This window comes from Herpailurus yagouaroundi, unplaced genomic scaffold (genome assembly GCF_014898765.1).
Source record: "Herpailurus yagouaroundi ecotype Mexico unplaced genomic scaffold, PumYag 195, whole genome shotgun sequence".
NCBI classification, from domain to species: domain Eukaryota; kingdom Metazoa; phylum Chordata; class Mammalia; order Carnivora; family Felidae; genus Herpailurus; species Herpailurus yagouaroundi.
The window spans coordinates 13,689,262-13,711,560 of NW_024412426.1; the positions used below are offsets into that span (position 1 = coordinate 13,689,262).

Genomic DNA, 22,299 nt, shown 5'->3' on the forward strand with positions numbered 1-22,299 from the left:
TGTGTGTGTGTGCATCTATACTTGTTATTGGACTTTTAAAATCTCTGTTAATGTCATGTTATAATAGTTATGTACCTAATTAGATTCAAATTCCTCTTTATGATTTGTTTGAATTATTACATTTGCTAGAGAGACATCTTGTAGGAGACATGCATTTCATCATTTTTTGGCATATATATCCATTTATCGATAAGCAAAAGTAAATGATAACTACTTACATCTTATTACTAACATAGATATGATATAGGCTTCTATAGGTTTGTGAAGTAATATTATTTTGAAGATGGGTGCATTTTTCCCCATTGCCTCTGAAATGGAGAACTTCAGGCATTCTCAAGAGTTGTGGAGAAATCTTTGAGATAGGAGAAAGATGGATAGAAGCAGGCACTGAAGTGATCTCATCTAACTTCTTGCCACATATATTTCATGAATAGGACACAGCATTTTGGTTCACCAAATTATAATGTAGTGCTTTTAAGAAATGATTCACTTGACTCTCAGATTATAGCAACCACATATTATTTAACACAAATTCTGATTTATGAATAAAAATTGGTTAAGCAATAGTTGAAACAATAACTGAGAAGAACTGGATTCATAATGAAAAATTCAGAATAAATGTACATATTTTAATTTTAGGACTGCATTTTAGCCATTGTTTTTTAAATTTTTTTTTCAACGTTTATTTATTTTTGGGACAGAGAGAGACAGAGCATGAACAGGGGAGGGGCAGAGAGAGAGAGGGAGACACAGAATCGGAAACAGGCTCCAGGCTCTGAGCCATCAGCCAAGAGCCCGACGCGGGGCTCGAACTCCCGGACCGCGAGATCGTGACCTGGCTGAAGTCGGACGCTTAACCGACTGCGCCACCCAGGCGCCCCTTAGCCATTGTTTTTTACACAAGTGGGATATTCCAGTTTCCCTTCCTGACAGGTTATTCGAAATGTGTGATGTGGTGTCTTTTTATGATATCCACTTTTACATACAAATTCAATAATATCTCCTGTTTTAGAATAAAATTTTTTTTCATGTCTCCATCGTAACTGTATGTTATGTTTATCCATGACTTCTTCTGATATCACACATGCATCTGAAAGTATAAAAAAATGAACATAAAACATTAATTAGCATACAAATATTTTCCACAGAATCTCAGACTTTCAAGTAGAATATTCTACATTCGTCTAGGGCTTCATTCTCAAACCTTTCCAAGCCAACTCACTGAAAATCCATCATGTAGATTTAAATCATTTTAAACAATTCAGGATATAAAAATGAGGTGCTGTGTTTAATGTGTAATAATTAAATATTATAATCTAAGATACAAAATGTCAGTTATCACAGGAAGAGCTTTGATTAAAGATCTTTTGTTGCTGTTATTGCTTGAACAAGAATTTTTCCAACTTTATTTTCTCACATGTTAATATTTGGTAGTCAGTCATTCAACAGAACGGTTGCTTGTTAATCCATGAAAATTCTACAAATTCTACAAATACATCATATTCATTACCCAGGATCTATGAGGATGTTAAAATATTTACCCAAGCACTTTGGTGGTTCTGACCACTGTCCATGACTACATATTATATTCTTGTTTCCCTGAAGTTCATAGAAGGACTGGCATTGGTACTCAACTAATGATCCTGGAGCATACGTTGATAATGGGAATGAGGTAATGTCTCCATTGTCGATAGGTGGAGGAGGCCCACATTTTCTTTTAGGGTCTAAAAAAAACGTTGTTTGATTTATTGAAAGACCAAAGGAAAACACAGGTTAAAATAAAGCAATAAAAATATAGTTCAGTATGTAATATCAACACTTCTGATTTCTGATGACATAAATGATTCATTAAAGCAATTTTAATCACTTAAAATGACGGTTCCACTTTTAAGCCCTTCCTTTCACCTCACATGAAAGCATGCATAAAACATTAACAAATATGTCTCCTTTGCATTATTTCAGTATTAAAAAATGCTTTTTTTAGAGAATGTATGCTAAAAACTAGGTAACTTAGATGAAGAAATGTCCTTTTTTAAAAACATATACAACATATTGTAATGTCTATTGGATCTCTAGTCATTTTTTATTGATTTTTTCCATTTTATTACAAAATAAATATCTATCCCTTTGATAAAATTCAAAGAATTACAAATTTGTATAATGTGAAAGGGAACTGCTGGCTTCCTAGTCTGGACATGATGAGGGAAAAACATTTCTGTGTATTCCTTCTGCTAAGTATGACTAAAAATCCTGAACATATTGTAAAAACCAACATAAGACATTGCCTAGGCCTAGCAAGACAGAGACATTTCTTACAATACCTGAATTATTTCCGAGAAACACCACAGAAGAAACCTAAAACCACCCCTTTCTCCATCTTGATCAGCGAAGGCCAAGTAAGGAGCCTAGACTTCTACCCACACTCCTAGGGAATAGGATACCCCTCCCCTTCCCATGGTGTCAGTGGAGGCCAAGTGAGAAGCCTGAACTTGTACCCTGCATGATGGTAGAGAGGACCTAATAAATAAAATATTTCAATAAAATGCAGAATTTTGAAACATAATACCCCAAATGTCCAGAATACAATTGAAAATCATTCGTCAAAGCAAGGACCAGGAGAATCTCAAAAGAGAAAAGAAAATCAACAGAAAAACATACTGATATGACACAGATATTGGAATTGACAATGGTTTTTAAAAATTCAATAAAGCAATAAAAATATAGAGGAATTACAGAACTAAAAATATAACAGAATTCTTTTTTAAACTCACTGGATGGAGGCGCCTGAGTGGCTCCATCGGTGAAGCGTCTGACTTTGGCTCATATCATGACCTCACGGTTCTCGTGAGCTCCAGTCTTACATCTGGCTCTGTGCTGACAGCCCAGAGCCTGGAGCTTGCTTTGGATCTTGTGTCTCCCTCTCTCTCTTCCCCTCCCCCACTCACATTCTGTCTCTCTATCTCTCCCTCTTTCTCTCTCTCTCTCTCTCAAAAATAAACAATAAACATTAAAATATTTTTTCAATCCAAGCTGTGGTCACCTCCATTTTATTTTGCACCTCATTTATAGCATTTTTTAGCTCCTCCTGACTGTTTCTTAGTCCCTTGATCTCTGTAGCAATAGATTCTCTGCTGTCCTCTGTACTTTTTTCAAGCCCAGTGATTAATTTTATGACTATTATTTTAAATTCATTTTCTGTTATATTGCTTAAATCGTTTTTGATCTGTTCGTTAGCTGTCGCTACTTCCTGGAGTTTCTGAGAAACTTAACAGAAGTCCATGGGGGAGGGGAAGGAAAAAAAAAAGGTTAGAGAGGGAGAGAGCCAAAGCATAAGAGACTCTTAAAAACTGAGAACAAACTGAGAGTTGATGGGGGGTGGGAAGGAGGGGAGGGTGGGTGATGGATATTGAGGAGGGCACCTTTTGGGATGAGCACTGGGTGTTGTATGGAAGCCAATTTGACAATAAATTTCATATTTAAAAAAAATAAAAAAATCCAAACTCAAAAAAAATATTTTTTAAAATAAAATAAAAAGTAAAAAATAAACTCACTGGATGGGCTCAGTAATAGATTGCAGATGCAAGAAGGATAAATAAACTTGAATATACAGCAATACAAATTATTCATTTTGGAAGTAGACTGAAAAGAAGCAAACAAAAAAAAAATGGACAGAGCTTCAGGGACCTGCGGGAAGATAGCAAAGAGTAGATACTGAGAAAAAGAAAGAGGAAGGGATTGGAGATGAAAAAATATTTCAAAAAATAATGGCTGAAAATTTCCCAAATTGGTCATAAGACATAAACATATATACCAACAAAGTTGAGAAGTCTCCAAATACGTTGAACCCAAAGAAATTTATGCCAAGATACATCATAATCAAACTGCTGAAAACTATTAAGAAAAGGGGTAAAAAATACCAAAAGCAGCTAGATAGAAATTATGCAAACCTTTGGGAGAGAAAGGACTCAAATATCAGTGGGGTACTCATCTGTGACCATGGACCCAGGAAGAACTGTCAACCCCAAATTCTATACCCAGTGATACTATTCTGTAGGATTTAAGGGAGAAATGAAGACATTCTGAGATAAAGGAAAACAGAGAATTTGTCTTCAGCAGACTTGTCCTTGGAAGACTTTGAAATGAAGGGAAGAAGAATTAAGAATTAAGAATTCTTTGGAATTAAAATTTTGGAATGAAGGGAAAACAATGGAATTAGTAAAAATAGGGGAAATATAACAGACTATCTTTCTCCTAATTAGTTGGTTAAACTATGTTTGGTGTTTGTACAAAATTACATCATTTGATATTATTTGATATTTGAGCAAAACTATATCACATGATGATGTATGCACTGGAAATTCTTAAGAACTTTAATGTGGGGAGAGTAAGTGGACCTATATGGAAGCAAGGTTTCTACATTTCACTTGATGTGATAAGATGTCAATACCAGGCAGAATGATAAGCTATATATGTGCATCTTAATATCTACAGCAACACTCATAAAACTATACAAAGAGATATGCTCAAAAACAATATAGATATATCAAAATAAAATGAATTAAAATGTTCCAAAAAATCCACAGGGAAGTCAAGAAAACAGGAATTAGAGACACAGGAAACACACACAAAACAAACAAGAAAATGGCTTACATAGTGCCCCATCGATCAATAATGACTTTAAATATAAATGGTTTAAATACTTCAGTTAAAAGACTGAAAATGGTAAAGTGGACATATAAACAAGACCCAACTGTATGGCATCTAAAAGAAACTCACTTCAAACATGGTAACATAGGTGGGCTCAAAGTAAAAGACTGGAAAATATATGTGGCAGGCAAAGGTTGATTTGAAAAACTACAAGTGGCTAATATAATATCTCCTTAGTTGGCTCCCTTTATTTCCTGAACTCTAAATATTAGTGTGTCCTATGACCAAGTTCTCAGACTTCTTTTTAGGTATACAGTAATTCCCTGGATAAGCTCAGCTAGTAATCTATCTTGAAATATAATCCACATGTTGAAGAAGCCCAAATTTATATCACATTCTATGATCACACACCAGCTGCCTATTTCATGTCTCAAAGTGGAATTTCTTGGGCTGTCAAATGTACTTAAAGTATCTCTAATACACTTATTCCTCAGGAAATAACTCTCTTAATACTTATGATAGGAGAATTTTCCATGATTCCAACTGTTCTTTTAATCTGGACATTTTATAAAACAAATATACTATATTACTTAGTTCAGTCTGAAAAAAAAACTGGATTTTAAGTACCATCATTTTATTTGTATTTTAAAGATATTCCATAAGAACTACTACACTACATATTTATAGCAACATATTTTATCTTTAATATGTTCTCTAAACTTTGGATATGAAATAATAAATAATAAATATGGAATGATATAATCTTCTCTTTGAGTTTAGTAAAATAAATATTATAAATTATATAAACCTTAAATGAATTTATAAACCACAAGAAAATTATTTTAAAAAGATTATTTGACATCAGAGTTTGGTTTATAGTCATCCTGTTTTTGAATTGTAATTTTGGCCCTTAGTAAAATAGATACAAGTAGTCAATTCCTTAAAGGCTAAATCAAGAATTTATTTACTTTAATTAAGACTTGGACATATTTCATTTGAGGCAACATGTATGGACCTAAAGGGTATTACGCTATGTGAAATAAATCAGACTAAGAAAGACAATTACAATACTATTACACTCATAACCAGAATCTAAAAAAAAAAAAAAAAAAAAAAAAAAGATTAACAAACAAAAAGCAGAATCAGAACTATAAACAAAGAGGACAAACTGATGGTTGCCAGAGGGAAGAGGAGTGGGAGGTTGGGTAAAAAGGATAAAGGAGAGAGGGAAATACACACATGCCTCTGGTTATGGAATAAGTAAGTCACAGGAATAAAAGGCAAAGCATAAGGAATACAGTCAATGACACTGTGAAAATAATGTAATGTGACAGATGATAGCTATACTTGTGAACATAGCACAATGTATAATCTTGTTAAATCACTTAGTTGTACTCTTAAAACTAATGTAACATTGTGTGTCAAGTGTACATACATACATATATATAAAGTAGACTTTCTGTAGAAACTGACAAGGTGATGTTAAAACTCAAAGAAAATGAAAAAAAAAAACTCAGAGAAAATGGAAAACAGCTAGAAAAGCAAAAACAGTTTTAAAAATTAATGTTAGTTTTCTACTGCTGCTACAAAAGAAACCCATATATTCAGAGGATTAAACAATACTAACTCATTGGGCACCACTGGGGAGGCCATTATTCTGCCTTCCACAATTAAGAACAAATTGGAGGACTCGCACCACAGTAATCAAGGAAGGGCATAAAGCTATGAGAATAAATATAAATATTAGTGCAAAAGACTAAAAGTACAGAAATTGACACAAACACACTTCTCCTATATTCAGTGGACTTTGACAAATATGACAAGATATTCAGTGAGTAAAATGATACCACTCCCAGCAAAGTGGGTAAAACAACTGAAAATCTGGATGAGAAAAAAAGAAAAAAAGATGAACCCTATTCCATACACAAAATACCTGAAAATCAATCACAGACATGAATGTAAAAGTACATACGTAAACTTTCTGTAAAAAAAAATATGATAAATCTTTGCAACTTTGAAGTTGGAAAAAATGTCCTATGTAGACCACAAAATAAAAAAATTAAAAAATTGATCAACTTGTATTTCATTGAAAGTTAAGGCATATGTTCCTGTAAATAAACTATTTTAAACTCAAAAGATAAGACATAAAATGTGAAAAAAATGTTTGCAAATTACATACTTGATTAAACTAGTCAGGAAGAAATTTAAAAATGCTATAACCAAGATGCTAAACTGACGGAATGTAATGAACACAAGGATGGAAGAAACAGAAACAAATAAGTGATATAGAAGATAAAACTGTAGAAAATAATGAAACTGAAAAGAGGGGAAGAAAAATATTAGACCATGAATGTAGACTTAGGGAACTCAACAATTCCATAAAGCATAATAATATTCATATCATAAGAGTCCTGAAAGAAGAGAGGATAAAAGGGACAGAAAGTTAATTTGAGCAAATTATAGCTGAAAATTTCCCTATTCTGAGGAAGGAAAAAGAGATCCAAATCCAGGAGGCACAGAACTCCCATCAAAATCAACAAAAGCAGGATAACATCAAGACATATTGTAGTAAAATTTGCAAAATACAGAGATAAGGAAAGAAACCTGAAATCGGCAAGGGAAAAGAAATTCCTAACCTACAAGGGAAGACAAATAAAGTTAACAGCAGATCTCTCCAAAGAAATTTGGCAGGCCACAAAGGAATGTCATGATATATTCAACATGCTGAATGGGAAAAATGCACAGCCAAGAACACTTTGTCCAGCAAGGCTGTTATTCAGAATAGAAAGAGAGATAAAGAGTTTCCCAGACAAACAAAAACTAAAGAAATTCATGACCACTAAACCAGCCCTGCAAGAAATATTAAAGGAGACTCTTTGAGTGGGAAAGAAAGACCACAAGCAACAAAGATAGAAAGGAACAGACAAAATCTCCAGAAACATCAACTTCATAGGTAACACAATGACACTCATATCTCATATGAATGACACATTCATATCTATCGATAATCACTCTGAAGGTAAATGCACTAAATGCTCCAACCAAAAGAAATAGGGTACCAGAATGGATAAAAAACAAGACCCATCAATATGCTGCCTACAAGAGACTCATTTTAGACCTAAACACACCTGCAGATAGAACAATCTATCATGCTAATGGAAGAAAGCCAGAGAAGAAAGTCAGAGAAGCCTTACTTATATCAGACAAACTAGATTTTGAACCAAAGACTGTAACAAGAGGTGAAGAAGGGCACTATATATATCATAACAAAGGGCCTATCCAAAAAGATGATCTAACAATTGTAATTGTTTATACCCTCAACTTGAAAGCACCCAAGTATATAAATCAATTCATCACAAACATAAAGAAACTCATTGATAATAATACAATAATAGTAGGGGACTTCAACACCCTACTAATAGAAATGGACAGATCATTTAAGCAGAAAATCAATGAGGAAACAATGACTTTGAATGACACACTGGTCCAGATGGACTTAACAGATTTATTCAAAACATTTCATCCTAAAGCAGCAGAATACACATTCTGCTCAAGTGTACATAGAACATTCTCCAGAATAGGTTACATATTGGGTCACAAATCAGCCCTCAACAAGTAGAAAAAGATTGAGATCATTCTATACATATCTTCAGAACACAACACTATGAAACTTGAAATCAACCACAAGAAAAAAATTGGAAAGACCACAAATACATGGAGGTTAAAGAACATCCTACTAAACATGAATGGGTTAACCAGGAAATTAAAAAAGAAATTAAAAAATACATGAAGCAAATGCAAATGAAGGCATGATAGTCCAGAACCTTTGGGATACACCAAAAGTGGTCATCAGAAGGAAGCAAGAAGTAAGAAAAGTCTCAAATACACAACCTAACCTTACACCTAAAGGAGCTAGAAAAAGAACAGCACATAAAGAGTAAAGGAGCAGAAAAAGGGAAATAGTAAAGATTAGAGCAGAAATAAATGATCATAGAAACAAACAAAACAAACAAAACAGAACGGATCAATGAAACTAGGAGCTCATTCTTTGAAATAATTAGTAAAACTGATAAACCCATAGCCAGGCTTATCAAGAAGAAAAGAGAAAAGACCCAAATAAATAAAATCATGAATGAAGGAGGAGAGATGACAACCAACACCACATAAATATTAATAGTTATAAGAGAATAGTATGAAAACTTATGTTTCAACAAATTGAGCAATTTGGAAGAAATGGATAAATTGTTAGAAACATATAAATTACCAAAACTGAAACAGGAAGAAATACAAAATTTGAAAAGACCCATAATCACCAAAGAAATTGAATCAGTAATCAAAAATCTCCCAACAAACATAAAGTCCAGATGACTTCACAGGAGAATTCTACCAGACATTCAAAGAGTTAATACCTATTCTTATCAAATTGTTCCAAAAAATAGAAACAGAAAGACAACTAACTTCCAAACTCATTCTACAAGGCCAGCATTATCTTGATTCCAAAACCAAAGACCCCACTAAAAAGGAGAATTACAGGCCAATATCCCTGATGAGCATGGATGCAAATATTCTCAACAAGATACCAGCAAATAGAATGATGCAACAGAACATTAAAATAATTATTCACCATGCTCATGTGTGATTTATTCCTGGGCTGCAGGGCTGGTTCAATATTCACAAATCAATCAGTGCGATATACCACATTAATAAAAGAAAGGATAATAACCATATGATCTTCTCAACGGATGCAGAAAAAGCATTTGACAAAATACAGCAAGATAGAGGAAAATACAGCATTCATTCTTGATAAAAACCCTCAACAAAACAGGGATGGAGGAATGTACCTCAATATCATAAAGGCTGTATATGAAAGCTAATATCATCATCAATAGGGAAAAATTTAGAGCTTTTCCACTAAGGTCAAGAACAAGACAGGGCTGTCTACTCTCACCATTGTCATTTAACATAGTACTGGGAGTCTTAGCTTCATCAATCAGACAATGACAAGAAATAAAAGGCAACCAAATTAGCAAGGAACAAGTCAAACTTTTACTATTTGCAGGTGACATGATATTCTATATATAAAACCTGCAAGACTCCAACAAAAAATTTCTAGAACTGATACACAAACTCAGCAACATCCCAGGATACAAAATCAACATACAGAAATCTGTCGTATTTCTATACACCAATAATAAAGCAGCAGAAAGAGAAATCAAGGAATTGATCACATTTACAACTGCACCAAACACCATAAGGTACCTAGGAATAAACCTAACCAAAGAGGTAATAAAAGTTCTATACTCTGAAAACTATAGAACATTTATGAAAGAAATTGAAAAGGACACAAATAAATGGAAAAGCATTCCATGCTCATAGATTGGAAGAACAAACATTGTTAAAATGTCCAAACTACCCAAAGCAACTACACACTTAATGCAATCCCTATCAAAATACCAGAGAATTTTTCACAGAACTACAGGAAACAACCCTAAAATTTGTATGGAACCACAAAAGACCCTGAATAGCCAAAGCAATCTTGAAAAAAAAAGAAAAGCTGGAGACATCACCTTTCTGGATTTCAAGCTATAGTCATCAAGCTGTATCATCAAGACAGTGTGGTACTAGCACAAAAACAACACATAGATCAATGGAATAGAATAGAAAACCCAGAAATGGACCCACAATTCTATGGTCAAATAATCTTCAACAAAGCGAGAAGTAATATCTAATGGAAAAAAGATAGTCTTTTCAACACATGTTGTTGGGAAAACTGGACAGCAACATGCAGAAGAATGAAACTGGACCACTTTCTTACACTGTACACAAAAATAAATTCAAAATGGATGAAAGACCTAAATGGGAGACAGGAAATCATCAAAATTTTAGAGGAGAACACAGGCAGCAACCTCTTTAACTTTCCATGTCTGGAAACTAAAGCAAAAATGAACTATTGGGATGTCAAGATAACGTTTCTATATAGCGAAGGAAATAATCAACAAAACTAAAAGGCAACCGATGAAATGGGAGAAGATATTTGCAAATGACATATCAGATAAGGGTTAGTATCCAAAATCTATAAAGAACTTATCAAACTCAACACCCAAAAAAAACAAATAGTCCAGTTAAGAAATAGGCAGAAGACATGAATAGACATTTTTCCAAAGAAGACATCCAGATGGCCCACAGACACATGAAAAGATGCTCAACACCGCTCATCATCGGGGAAACACAAATCAAAACCTCAATGAGATATCACTTCATGTCTGTCAAAATGCCTAAAATTAACAACACAGGAAACAACAGATGTTGGCAGCAGATGTGAAGAAAGAGGATCCCTCTTACACTGTTAGTGGGAATACAAACAGTATGGAGGTTCCTCAAAACATTAAAAATAGAACTACCCTACAATCTAGCAATTGCACTATGAGTTATTTACCCAAAGGATACAAAATACTGATTCAAAGAGGCACATGTACCCCAATATTTATAGCAGCATTATCAACAATAGCTGAATTATGAAAAGAGCCCAAACATCCATCAACTGATTAATAAAGAGGAGGTTTTATATATATATATATATATATATATATATATATATATGTATGTATATGTGTGTGTGTGTGTGTGTGTGTGTGTACACAATGCAATATTACTCAGCCATCAAAAATAATGAAATCTTGCCATTTGCAAGGATGTGGATAGAGCTAGACAGTATTATGCTATGTGAAATAAGTCAATCAGAGAAAAACAAATACATGATTTCATTCATATGTGGAATTTGAAAAACAATACAGATGAACATAGGGCAAGGAAAAAAAGAGAGAAGGAGGCAAACCATAAGAGACTCTTAACAATAGAGAACAAATTGAGGGTTGCTGGAGGGGAGACAGGTAGAAATTGGGCTAAATGAGTGATGGGTACGAAGGAGGGCATTTGTGATGAGCACTGGGTGTTATATGTAGTTGATGAATCACTAAATTCTACTCCTGAAACCAATATTACACTATATGTTAACTAACTAGAATTTAAATAAAGACTTCAAAAAAAATGGCCAGTCTGGATTTCATCACAGGCTAAAAATCTGTTCCTGAAAATAAACTGTTAGAAACACAAAAGATAAGCCACAGAATGCGAGAAGATATTTGCAAATTACATATCTGATAAAGGAATTATATCCCAACTATTTAAAGAACTATTACAAGTGAATTATAGAACAAACTATCCAATTAAAATTGGGGGGAAATTCAACATTTCACAAAAGAATATATACCAATGGTCAGCAGGAGTGCCTGGATGGCTTAGTCGGTTAGGTGTCCAACTCTTGGTTTTGGCTCAGCTCATAATCTCACAGTTTGTGGGTTCAAGCCTGGCATCGGGCTCTATGCTGACAGCTCAGAGCCTGGAGCCTGCTTCAGATTCTGTGTCTCCCTCTCTCTCTGCCCCTCTGCCTCTCTCTCTCTCTCTCTCTCTCTCTCTCTCTCTCTCAAAAACAAAATAAATAAATACATAAATAAACATTTAAATTTAAAAAAAAAAAATAGACCAACCATAATTGCCAAAACCTAAAGTGTTTTGTGGAAACATTCCAAAATTGTCTCTAGCTTGATAGGGATTGTGGCTATATACATGTAAACATTTGTCAAATCATTAGCCTGCACACACATATGTGTCAATCATATTGTATATAATTCATACCTGAAGAAAGATGATTTTTAAAATGAGCATGTGGAAACTAAACATATAGTTGTCAAAAAAATGTTTAAGTGATGTAATGACTAGAAGAAAAAAGCCAAAGCAATCTGTCTAAATAAAAAGTGAACATATATGAAATTATGAGAAAAATCAAGCCAAATAACAAGAAGCTCCAGACAGAACAGAAAGAAACTAAGACATAAAAACAAAAATAGCACAAGGAATGAGTGACATCGGCAAGATGGACGAAAAGAGATTCCTCATAAATCCCTCCTCCCAGTAATTACAATATGGCATCTATCTACAGGCAAAGTGTCTTTTTTGGGAGATACAGATCCAGGTAGGAGACTGTGAAACCCTGGTGCAGTCTAAGAACAAGGAGAGCTGTTTGAAAAGATAGCCTTCACCCAGGCAGCCAACTTACCAACCATCACCCCAGCTGGAATTGCAGAAACAGCTCCATAACCCTGAGAACTGGGCTACAGACCCATTTGACTTTGACCCTGTAACCAGCACCACCTGCCAAGGGACTTGGGAGGAGTCTCACCCACCCATGTGTAGAGTAATAGGTACACAGACTTTGGCCCTGGCTCTGGACCCTGAAGCAGCCTGAAGCAGCCAGCTCCTCTCAGTCAGTCTAGGATCCCCTAGAGAACGCCAATTTCAACAATTACGCCTAGATAAGAGAGCCTTTGTAGAAGGCCAGGAGTCAGACAGAGAAGTTCCAGCACATCGTTGCAGCAAAAGATCCAAGATTGGTTGTTTTGAAGTGGGTCAGTTTGGCTTTGCCATGATAAAGGAGTAAGTGTAAAGGGAGAGCCTCAGAATTTTATGCATTCAAATATAATTTCCCCGCTCTCATCACATAGTAGTAAACAATAACCCTGCCGCAATTCAATTCAGTATCCCCAGCCTGTGTACATAATCCACTTCTACGCCTGTTAGCTCAATGACATGAGATGCCCAAGATAACAGATTTACCATCAACTTCCAGTAAAAGGAAATATTGATTTGTCCCTGGTGAAGGCATTATATCTTATGACCTACCTTCTAAACCAGCAGAGTACAAACTTGCAAGCCCAGAGAAAGAATGTTAGTGATTAAACATCTTAACGGATGCAGATAAGGTGATAATTGAATACAATACAACAACTATTTGGTCAAAAAAGAAAATATAATAAACAAAATTCTTATAAACACAAATAGAAGAAAATTTCTTTAAGCAAACAAAAAAGAGCTGTGAGATATTATGCTACCAATATGCACAATTCCAATTTACTTGCCACATGTTAATAGTTGTGATATGATTTATAACAAATATATATTTAGTTTTTGACCCCACATCTGGCATAGAGCTCCTAATGTTAAGCCAATTCCTAAATGATTGGAATTTCCTAAGTGATGAGTGTGATAAAGGTATCTTTAGTTATGTAAATGAGGTGTCTTTTGTAAATACCAAGGATGGGGGCTGGTTGCCCAAGGAGTCAGCCCTGTCTTTAGAGAGTTGGAACTAGCAGTCCTACCATCCTGCCCCCCAGGGAGAGGAGAGGGGCTGCAGGTTGAATCAATTGCCAATAGCCAATGATTTAATCAACCCTGCCTATGTAATGAAGCCTCCATAATAATCCAAACGGACAGGGTTTTGAGAGCTTCTGGGATGGAGAGCACATGGAGGTGCCAGGAGGGTGGTGAACTCAGAGAGGGCGTGGGAGCTCCCCACCCCTTACCACATATCTCGCCCTGTGCATCTCTCATCTGGCTATTCCTGTAATAGCTTTTTGTAATAAACTAGTAACCTAGTAAACAAAATGGGTTTTGTTCTGTTTTTTTTTTTTTTAATTCTGTGAACTGCTCCAGTAAATTAATTGAATCAGAGAAGGTCATAGGAACCTCTGATTTATAGCTATTTGGTTAGAAGTACAGCAGACACACTGAACTAGCAATTGGCTTGTGAAGGGAATGGAGGCAGTCTTGTAGGACTGAGCCCTTAATCTGTGGGATTTTATGCTATCTCCAGGTAGGTAGTGTCAGAATTGAGTTGAACAGTAGGACACCTTCCTGGTGTCAGATAATTGCTTGGTGGTGTGGAAAAAACTTACACATCATAATAGAAAAGATTATCATACGAGTTGAATAGCAAATTTCAGTTAGGATTACAATAAGACTTATCCTCAGTGGACGTAAGGTAAAAGGCATATATGATAACTGAAAATATCAGCTTTACAATTTGCTTTTGCACAGTTAAAATAAAGCTAGTTTTCTCATCTCCCTTTGTTTCCTTTCTATATACCATCCACTCCTGACTGATGAGGGAGCATAACGCAAGCTGAGGGCAAAGTACAAGCTACCACCACCACTGCCACCCCCACCCCACCCCCACCCCACCCCCAGCCAAGTAGAATATGAGTGATATTCCTCGGACACTCCTGGCTACCTGAGAACAAAGGAAAGGGGGTTAAGTGCTTGCCGTGTGACATGGGAAACTAAGGCAAATGAAAAATTAAATTCCTTTACTGCCTACAGCCTATTCACAAGTCCTTGAAACAGGCAGAGTGACCTCGCTCTGGGAGCCCAGCTGCCTTGACGATGACACTTTGCTAGGGGCAAAAGGGAATATTGGCTTAACATTATCCTGACCCCCCAGGAACCTATAAGTCTTCTTTAAAATATAAAAATTCCTTTGGAAACTTCCTTTATCTCAACTCCCCCAAGGTATATTCTGGCAACCATACTCCAAGCTTATGGCCTCCTGATATACATCTGAAGGGTCTCATGACTGAGGTTTTACTAAAAGGTAATAAAAAGCATTTTCCTGACAACACCTAGCCCCTCAAGGTCTTGGAAACCTTGCTTCCAAAATAACTTAGAGACTTACTCTATCCATAATCCCCTCCCAACCTGACGGTATATAATCAATTACCCATCACAACCCCAGTGCAGCTCTTTCTGCCCAAGGGTCCTGTCCTGGTGCTTTCATAAAATCACCTTTTTGCACCAAAGATGTCTTCAAGAATTCTTTCTTGGCCGTCAGCTCCAAACCCTAGCATCACGCCAAAACCCCATCACTGACAACTGACCTTGTCAGAGTGTCACCTTTGAAACTGTGCCACCTTTGAAAAGTATTATCATAAACCATACTTTGATTTGCTTCTTTTAATGTATTGCTATATTATGTGAAATTAGTAGGTATTATATACAAAATATCCTATATATCTAAGAAGCAGCACAATATGTAATATCAACACTTGTGTGATTCTGAGGAAAGAAAGAATTCATTGGTGAAATTTTAATCGTCTCCTTCGAGACTGAAGGAGAAATGAAGACATTCTCCAATAAACAAAAGCTAAGAGAATTTGTTACAAGTAGACATGACCTCCAAGAAATGCTGAGGGCTGAAGTATAAGGACATCGGACAGTAACCTGAAGCTAAATGAAGACATAGAGCACAATGGTAAAGGTCACTATTGGGCAGCTATAGGTAATAAAAATAAACGTAAAAGCCATTTTTATTATATTTATGCTTTTAAATTCTTTTTCTTGGGGCACCTGGCTGGCTCAGTTGGCTGAGTGTCCAAGTCTTGATTTTTGCCTCCGGTCATGATCTCACAGTTGTGGGATCAAGCCCCACATCAGGCTCTGTGCTGAGCCTAGAGTCACCATGCTATCCATTAGATCTCCAGAACCAATTCATCTCCTAACTGGAAGTTTGTACACCTTGACCAACATCTCCCCATTTCCCTCAACCCCCCATCCCTGGCAACCACCATTCTTTCTGTCTCTATGAGTTTGGCTTTTTTAGATTCTACCTATGCACGAGATCATAGAGTATTTGTGTTTCTCTATTTAACTTAGTTCACATAGCACAATGCCCTCAAGGTCCATGCATATTGTTGCAAATGGCAGGATTTCCTTCTTTTTTGTGGGTGAATAATGCTCCATTATATGTCACATTTTCTTTATTCATTCATCCATGAGTAGAAATTTACATAACTCCTACCTCTTGAAAGTTATAAATACTGTTGGTATGAACATGGGGGTACAGACATCTCTTCAAGATCATAACTTCATTTCCTTTGGATATATACCCAGTAGTGGAATTACTGGATCATATGGTATTTCGACGTTTAATTTTTTGAGGAAACTCCATACTCTTTTCCATAGCAGCTATACTAATTTACATTCCCAACAGTACATAAGTTTCCCTTTTCTCCACATCCTGGCCAACATTTGTTATCGCTTGTGTTTTTGATAATTATCATTCCACCAAGAATGAGATTTCATTGTGGTTTTATTTTCAGAGTTTTTCTGTGTGTGAACAAGTTGTCAGACCCGCCTTGTATACATATTGTTTATTTCCATAAAAAGATATATATTTTTTTCTCCCCTGGAGTTTAAGATTCTTCTCATTTTTTTTTTGTTTTCTATTTGTTTAAAGGTATAGTTAACATATTATAATATTCAGCCTGTATCAGACAGTCCAATTCTTTTTCTACATTGCAAATAACATAAACTAAAGCCCCAGAAAAATACTTCTTTTCTCCATTGTATCGTACCCCAGAACATGCCACATCTAGATTCTCCTAACTGGCCCTCCTCCTTTCTCTTCTTAATCACTCCAGATTCATTTTCAAAATAGCAATCATAATGATCTTGTTTGAAACTCATTTTGTGACACTTGCCTGCTTAAAATCTCCCGGGGCTTCTAATTGCACACAGACTAAAATCTGCAATATATATTATAGCCTATAACTTTTAAATTAATTAATCCAACACTTTGCCTCATCATGGGCCAGCCACATTGGCCTCCTTGCTTTGCTTCAATGAGTCCAAATCTTTTGATGCCTTAATGCTATTTAACCTCTCCAGATGCCATCCTGAAGGTCGGAAAAGATTCGAAAACTATCATACGTAAAATGTGCCCTTCCTCAGGTCACTATTAATATTATATTTTATAATGTACATGACTTTTAATCTTTAACTTTCTATTTTTCTATTTTTAAAATTATTATTATTATTACTCCTGGTTTTCCACTTGACATAATAGTCTATGAATAAAGAGATACTGACTCTTGTAGAGTATTGATCTCCAACAGTTTTGGTAGTGCTTGGCATATAAATGTTCACAATTAATATTGATTAGATGAATTAATGATGAATGGGAAAATAAGTAGGGCTAGAATAGACACTGTTCCCTTAGAGTCTTTGACAATGCTTTAGGAATCTTATTATTTCTGAGACCCTTATTCACATTCAGCAACTGTTTTGTTTCCATTAAAAGTATGAGAAACTCCAACTCAACTTCAGCTCCAATATATTCCTATTTTTGACATTTTTTTTTTATGAAGGAGATTTCTATGTTGTAAGTTATACCCTGGAAACCTAAATTTCAGAAGTACAAAGTTCTAACCATGTGGAAATTATCAATACATTGGTGCTTCTCTTTAAATGATGTAAATTTAGCATTTGCCAAAAAAGATAAATGCCAACTAGCATTTAGCAGTAAGATTTCCCAGCAATAAGATTTTGCACATGTGGAATTTTAACTATTACACCTTGCAAAATCGAATTTATTCTCATGTTGTGTCAACTGATTTTGGATAATTTCATTATAAACGTTAAATTTGTGTCACTAAAACATTAAAGTATCTTTCGAAAATTTTCATTATGCTCTTGACCAGTGTTTCCCAGTATTGCCGACATTGAATTCATGTAAAGACAAAATGATTTTCTAGGATTATCCAGAGACTTTCATATCTACTCAGACACAACGGAAACCCTAAAACTAAAAAGGCAAAAATAGCAACAACAGCAACACTGCATATGTTTCATGATGTTACTTCTTTCTAAAATAAAAAAGAATACAGGATCCCAGAAGACCTACCTGTCGAACTGCATTTAGGAGGGATGGACCAGCCACTCTCTGTACATGTGATGTTGCTCTGATTATTTAAAAGGCGATAATCTGTATCACAGACAATTTTCGCAGTGTCACCTTCCTGGTGTGTTTGTCCCGAAGAGGCAGAATGACCATTTTCCACCCAAGGGAAAAAGCACTGTCCTAAAGACCCAAAAGGTAACTAATATAAATCTTGCAATGAAGGAATATTATATTTTGCAGGCTTCAAAAGAGAAACCACACACAAAAATTCGTTTCTTAAAAATGAGTTCATGCAAGTTAAAAATATTAATATGTAACGTCATCAATCATCATGTGTATATATAAAACACTCTACACTTGTAAAATTCCTTTAGATATCAGAAAAGTTAGTTTTGGTTTCTCATTTGATTGTCTAAATTGCTTCCTGAAGGAGGAGATGACTTTTATCTCCTGTGCCTTTTTTGCTTTTCTCTTTGATGACTGTGTCTTCTTCATGACTCTGCTTTTCTCTGTGCTCATTGAGAGAGGAAGGCAGATGTAATTTTATAAAACAAAGATGTGAGGGGTGCCTGGGTGGCTCAGTCCAACTTCAGTTCAGGTCATGATCTTGTGGTTTGTTAATAAGCCCTGTGTGGGGCTCTGCGTGGACAGCTCAGAGCCTGGAGCCTGCCTCAGATTCTGTGTCTCCCTCTGTCTCTGTGCCTCTCCCGCTTACATTCTGTCTCTGTCTCTCTCTCAAAAATAAGTAAATGTTAAATAATTTTTTTTAAAAAGATGTGATTAACAAAAAGCACAAAATTAAGGATAATAGTAAAATTCTTCTTGGATATTCAAAGAAACAGCACATTTTGAATCTGATATTACACATAAAAATAAACTCTCTTGAGAAAACCTACAGTCATACAATTACCAATGAGTGTGTTTAAATACTAGCAGTTAACAGTATTGACCACCAGTATTTAAAATGAAAAGATTTAGGGGCGTCTGGGTGGTGCAGTCGGTTAAGCGTCCGACTTCAGCCAGGTCACGATCTCATGGTCCATGAGTTCGAGCCCAGCGTCAGGCTCTGGGCTGATGGCTCGGAGCCTGGAGCCTGTTTCCGATTCTGTGTCTCCCTCTCTCTCTGTCCCTCCCCCATTCATGCTCTGTCTCTCTCTGTCCCAAAAATAAATAAAAACGTTGAAAAAAAATTTTTTTTTAATAAAATGAAAAGATTTATAAATGGCTTTTATGATGTTTAAGTATGTTCCTTCTATCCTGACTTTCTCGAGGGTTTTTATTAAGAAAGGATGCTGAATTTTGTCAAATGCTTTTTCTGCATCGATTGACAAGATCATATGGTTCTTATCTTTTCTTTTATTAATGTGATGTATCACATTGATTGATTTGCGAATGTTGAACCAGCCCTGAGAAACTTAACAGAAGACCATGGGGGAGAGCAAGGAAAAAAAAAGAGGTTAGAGAGGGAGGGAGCCAAAACATAAGAGTCTTAAAAACAGAACAAACTGAGGGTTGATGGGGGGTGGGAGGGAGGGGAGGGTGGGTGATGGGTATTGAGGAGGGCACCTGTTGGGATGAGCACCGGGTGTTGTATGGAAACCAATTTGACAATAAATTTCATATTTAAAAAAAATTAAATTAAATTAAATTAAATTAAATTAAATTAAATTAAAATGAAATGAAAAGGTTTAGACAAAAGTTTGTATCTTGTTTTTTTTCTGATTTGATTTCCACAAACAGTTTCTTATAAAAGGAGAAAAGACTACCTTGTCTTTGCTGATTGGTTCCTCCAGCCCCTGATTCTGTGATTGTCTAATTGTTCTGTGATTCTGTGATCTACCCCCTGGCATCCACTTCTCCACTCACTGAACACACTAAATAATTCATCCAGATAATAACCAGGGTATTTACTCACTGATACACTTTGGTGTTGGTGACCATCCTTCCTCTGTGCAGGTTATTTTAGTCCAGAGTGATTGTGAAGGAGATGCAAAGCTGTGATCACACGAGTAGTAGAAATACTTTCCCAGAGCAACTGGGAAGTTGTGTTTATATCTGTCTTCATCATATATGTTTCCATGTTTTATTTCTGGAAAACCACAAGTTCTTCCTTAAGAAAAAAAAAATAGTACCATACATGAATGAGTAATTCTATTTTAATAGTCACATTGATGACTTTATGATTCTATTTAAGTTAATTGTTCCACTTGTATTTGTGATTCAAGAGCTGGGGCAGTCTATAACTAAGAATACAAAGGTATATGCGTTGTTTGAGTTCTTCAGAAGTATTTCCAAGATTAAGATCACACAGAAAAAGCAAACACTGAGAAAAAGAATAAAAGTAGGTCTATCCACTAAGCTTCCCAGGCCTAAGAACTTTGCTTCTGGTGGGATGCTCAAACTCTTTGCAGTTCTCCACTCATTTCCGGTGTCTCTTCTTTCCTGTGTCTCATGCATACCTCCCCTCAGAAACCTTAGCCATTTCCACCCCTCTTCTCCTACTCTAGGCAACACATTATACATAGGATATATAAGCATGTATGCATATAAAATTATAATTATAAACTGGGTGTCCTAAATAACAGAAATTTATTTTCTTGTAATTCTAGAAGCTAGAAGTCCGAGATCTGGTATCAGCAGGATTGGTTTCTTCTGTGGCATCTCTCCCTGGTTTGTAGATGGTCTCCTTTCCCCGTGTCTTCACATCTTCTTCTCTTTGTGTCCTAATTTCCTAATTTGCTCCTCTTATATGAACACCGGTTTTATTGAGTGAGGGCCCACCCTAATGACCTTGATTTAACTTAACTTCCCCTTTAAAGACCCTGTCTCTGTATACTGTCACTCTTAAGTCCTGGGAGTTAGGATTTCAGCATCGGAATCTTGCAGAAACACAATGCTACCCGTGCCACTAAACACACAAAGATGTATTCTATCTATGAAACAGTCTGCTTCCACCAAACGGGTTCATGTCTCCTTTGAGAAACATTGGTACAACCCAAATTTACAGGGCATTCTTCTTAAAGGTACTTTCAGAAAAGAGTTACTGAGTGAGGATAGTTTTAAATTGGACAGGACTCTTTGTTGTATTGTTCTTATTTCTGTTGCTAGGAAAGGAAGTTGCCTGAATATAGTCTTAAATAGCATCTAAAACTCAGTGTGGGGCAAATTACAAAAATAAATTCTAGTAAATTCAGGAGTAAAGCATAGTGATTTATGTCCTACTCACAAATGCTGTAATGAAGTACCCTAAAGCACATTAGAGATTTCATTTACAATAATCTGGAAATAAGAGGCTTTGCTTTTAAAAGAAATCAGAGACTTTAAAAAGATATCATAATGAAAAATTTATAAAGATGTTAAGGAAGGAGAAAAATATAGTTATACAAATAAAAATCTTAAAGATTTTATACATGCAAGAAAAAGCTATTAGAACTAATACACAAAAAGAAATTGCTCTCTAAAGACAAGCTTAAAAAGCTACCAATTATATTTGTTATGTCATAAGATATAATTTTTAATACATAAGGATTGCATTCAGAGATATACTCTAGAAAATATATTACTCCAAAGGTGAAAACAAATCAGTGCTACAGTTAATGCTCTGAAAATTTTTATTTATTTACTCAATACTTACCAGTGGACTCATAAATGTAAATTAAAATTTATTGTCTTAATGCTAATTTTGTTGAAATATTAAATTGATTATAATTGCTTACCACAGCTTTATTAAGGTATAATTGAAATATGGTAAACTGCATATATTTGAAATGTCTGATTTAATAAGTTCTTTCGCATGAGTGAATTGGGATAGCAGTTTTCTCCAAATAAAACATCAATTACTTTATTTTACTAAACTACTAGCTTAGGACAAATACTTATTCTGTTCTGTAAAGACAGATATTTTTAGGTTTTAAGTAGTTTTTAAAAATTAAATATCCACATATTGTGAATAATAGCACAGGCTTTCCTACTTGTTCACATCCAAAATATTTTAGAATGACTTTATCCCAACCAAAAAGTGTCATTTTGTATTGAAAGAAATTACTATTAAGTGTTGATTGTTACTGATTAATTCATATTTT

The 22,299-nt window shown here is 35.2% G+C and overlaps 1 protein-coding gene across 2 annotated transcripts in view; it reads right to left on the reverse strand.

Annotated features, from left to right (window-relative positions):
• Positions 1–79: 79 nt before the first annotated feature.
• The window catches only part of CFHR2 (complement factor H related 2), a 23,137-nt gene continuing 917 nt past the window's right edge, over positions 80–22,299 (reverse strand). The window contains exons 2-6 of one of the 2 annotated variants that reach the window (XM_040446624.1): positions 20,133–20,327; positions 18,221–18,397; positions 1,542–1,724; positions 899–1,090; positions 80–665 (exon numbers count right to left, since the gene is read on the reverse strand). In XM_040446624.1, coding sequence (XP_040302558.1) covers positions 649–665; positions 899–1,090; positions 1,542–1,724; positions 18,221–18,397; positions 20,133–20,327 — 764 coding nt within the window. In that variant the 3' untranslated portion in view covers positions 80–648. The remainder of the gene's footprint in view (positions 666–898; positions 1,091–1,541; positions 1,725–18,220; positions 18,398–20,132; positions 20,328–22,299) is intronic. The other variant, XM_040446625.1, reaches the window with a different exon arrangement.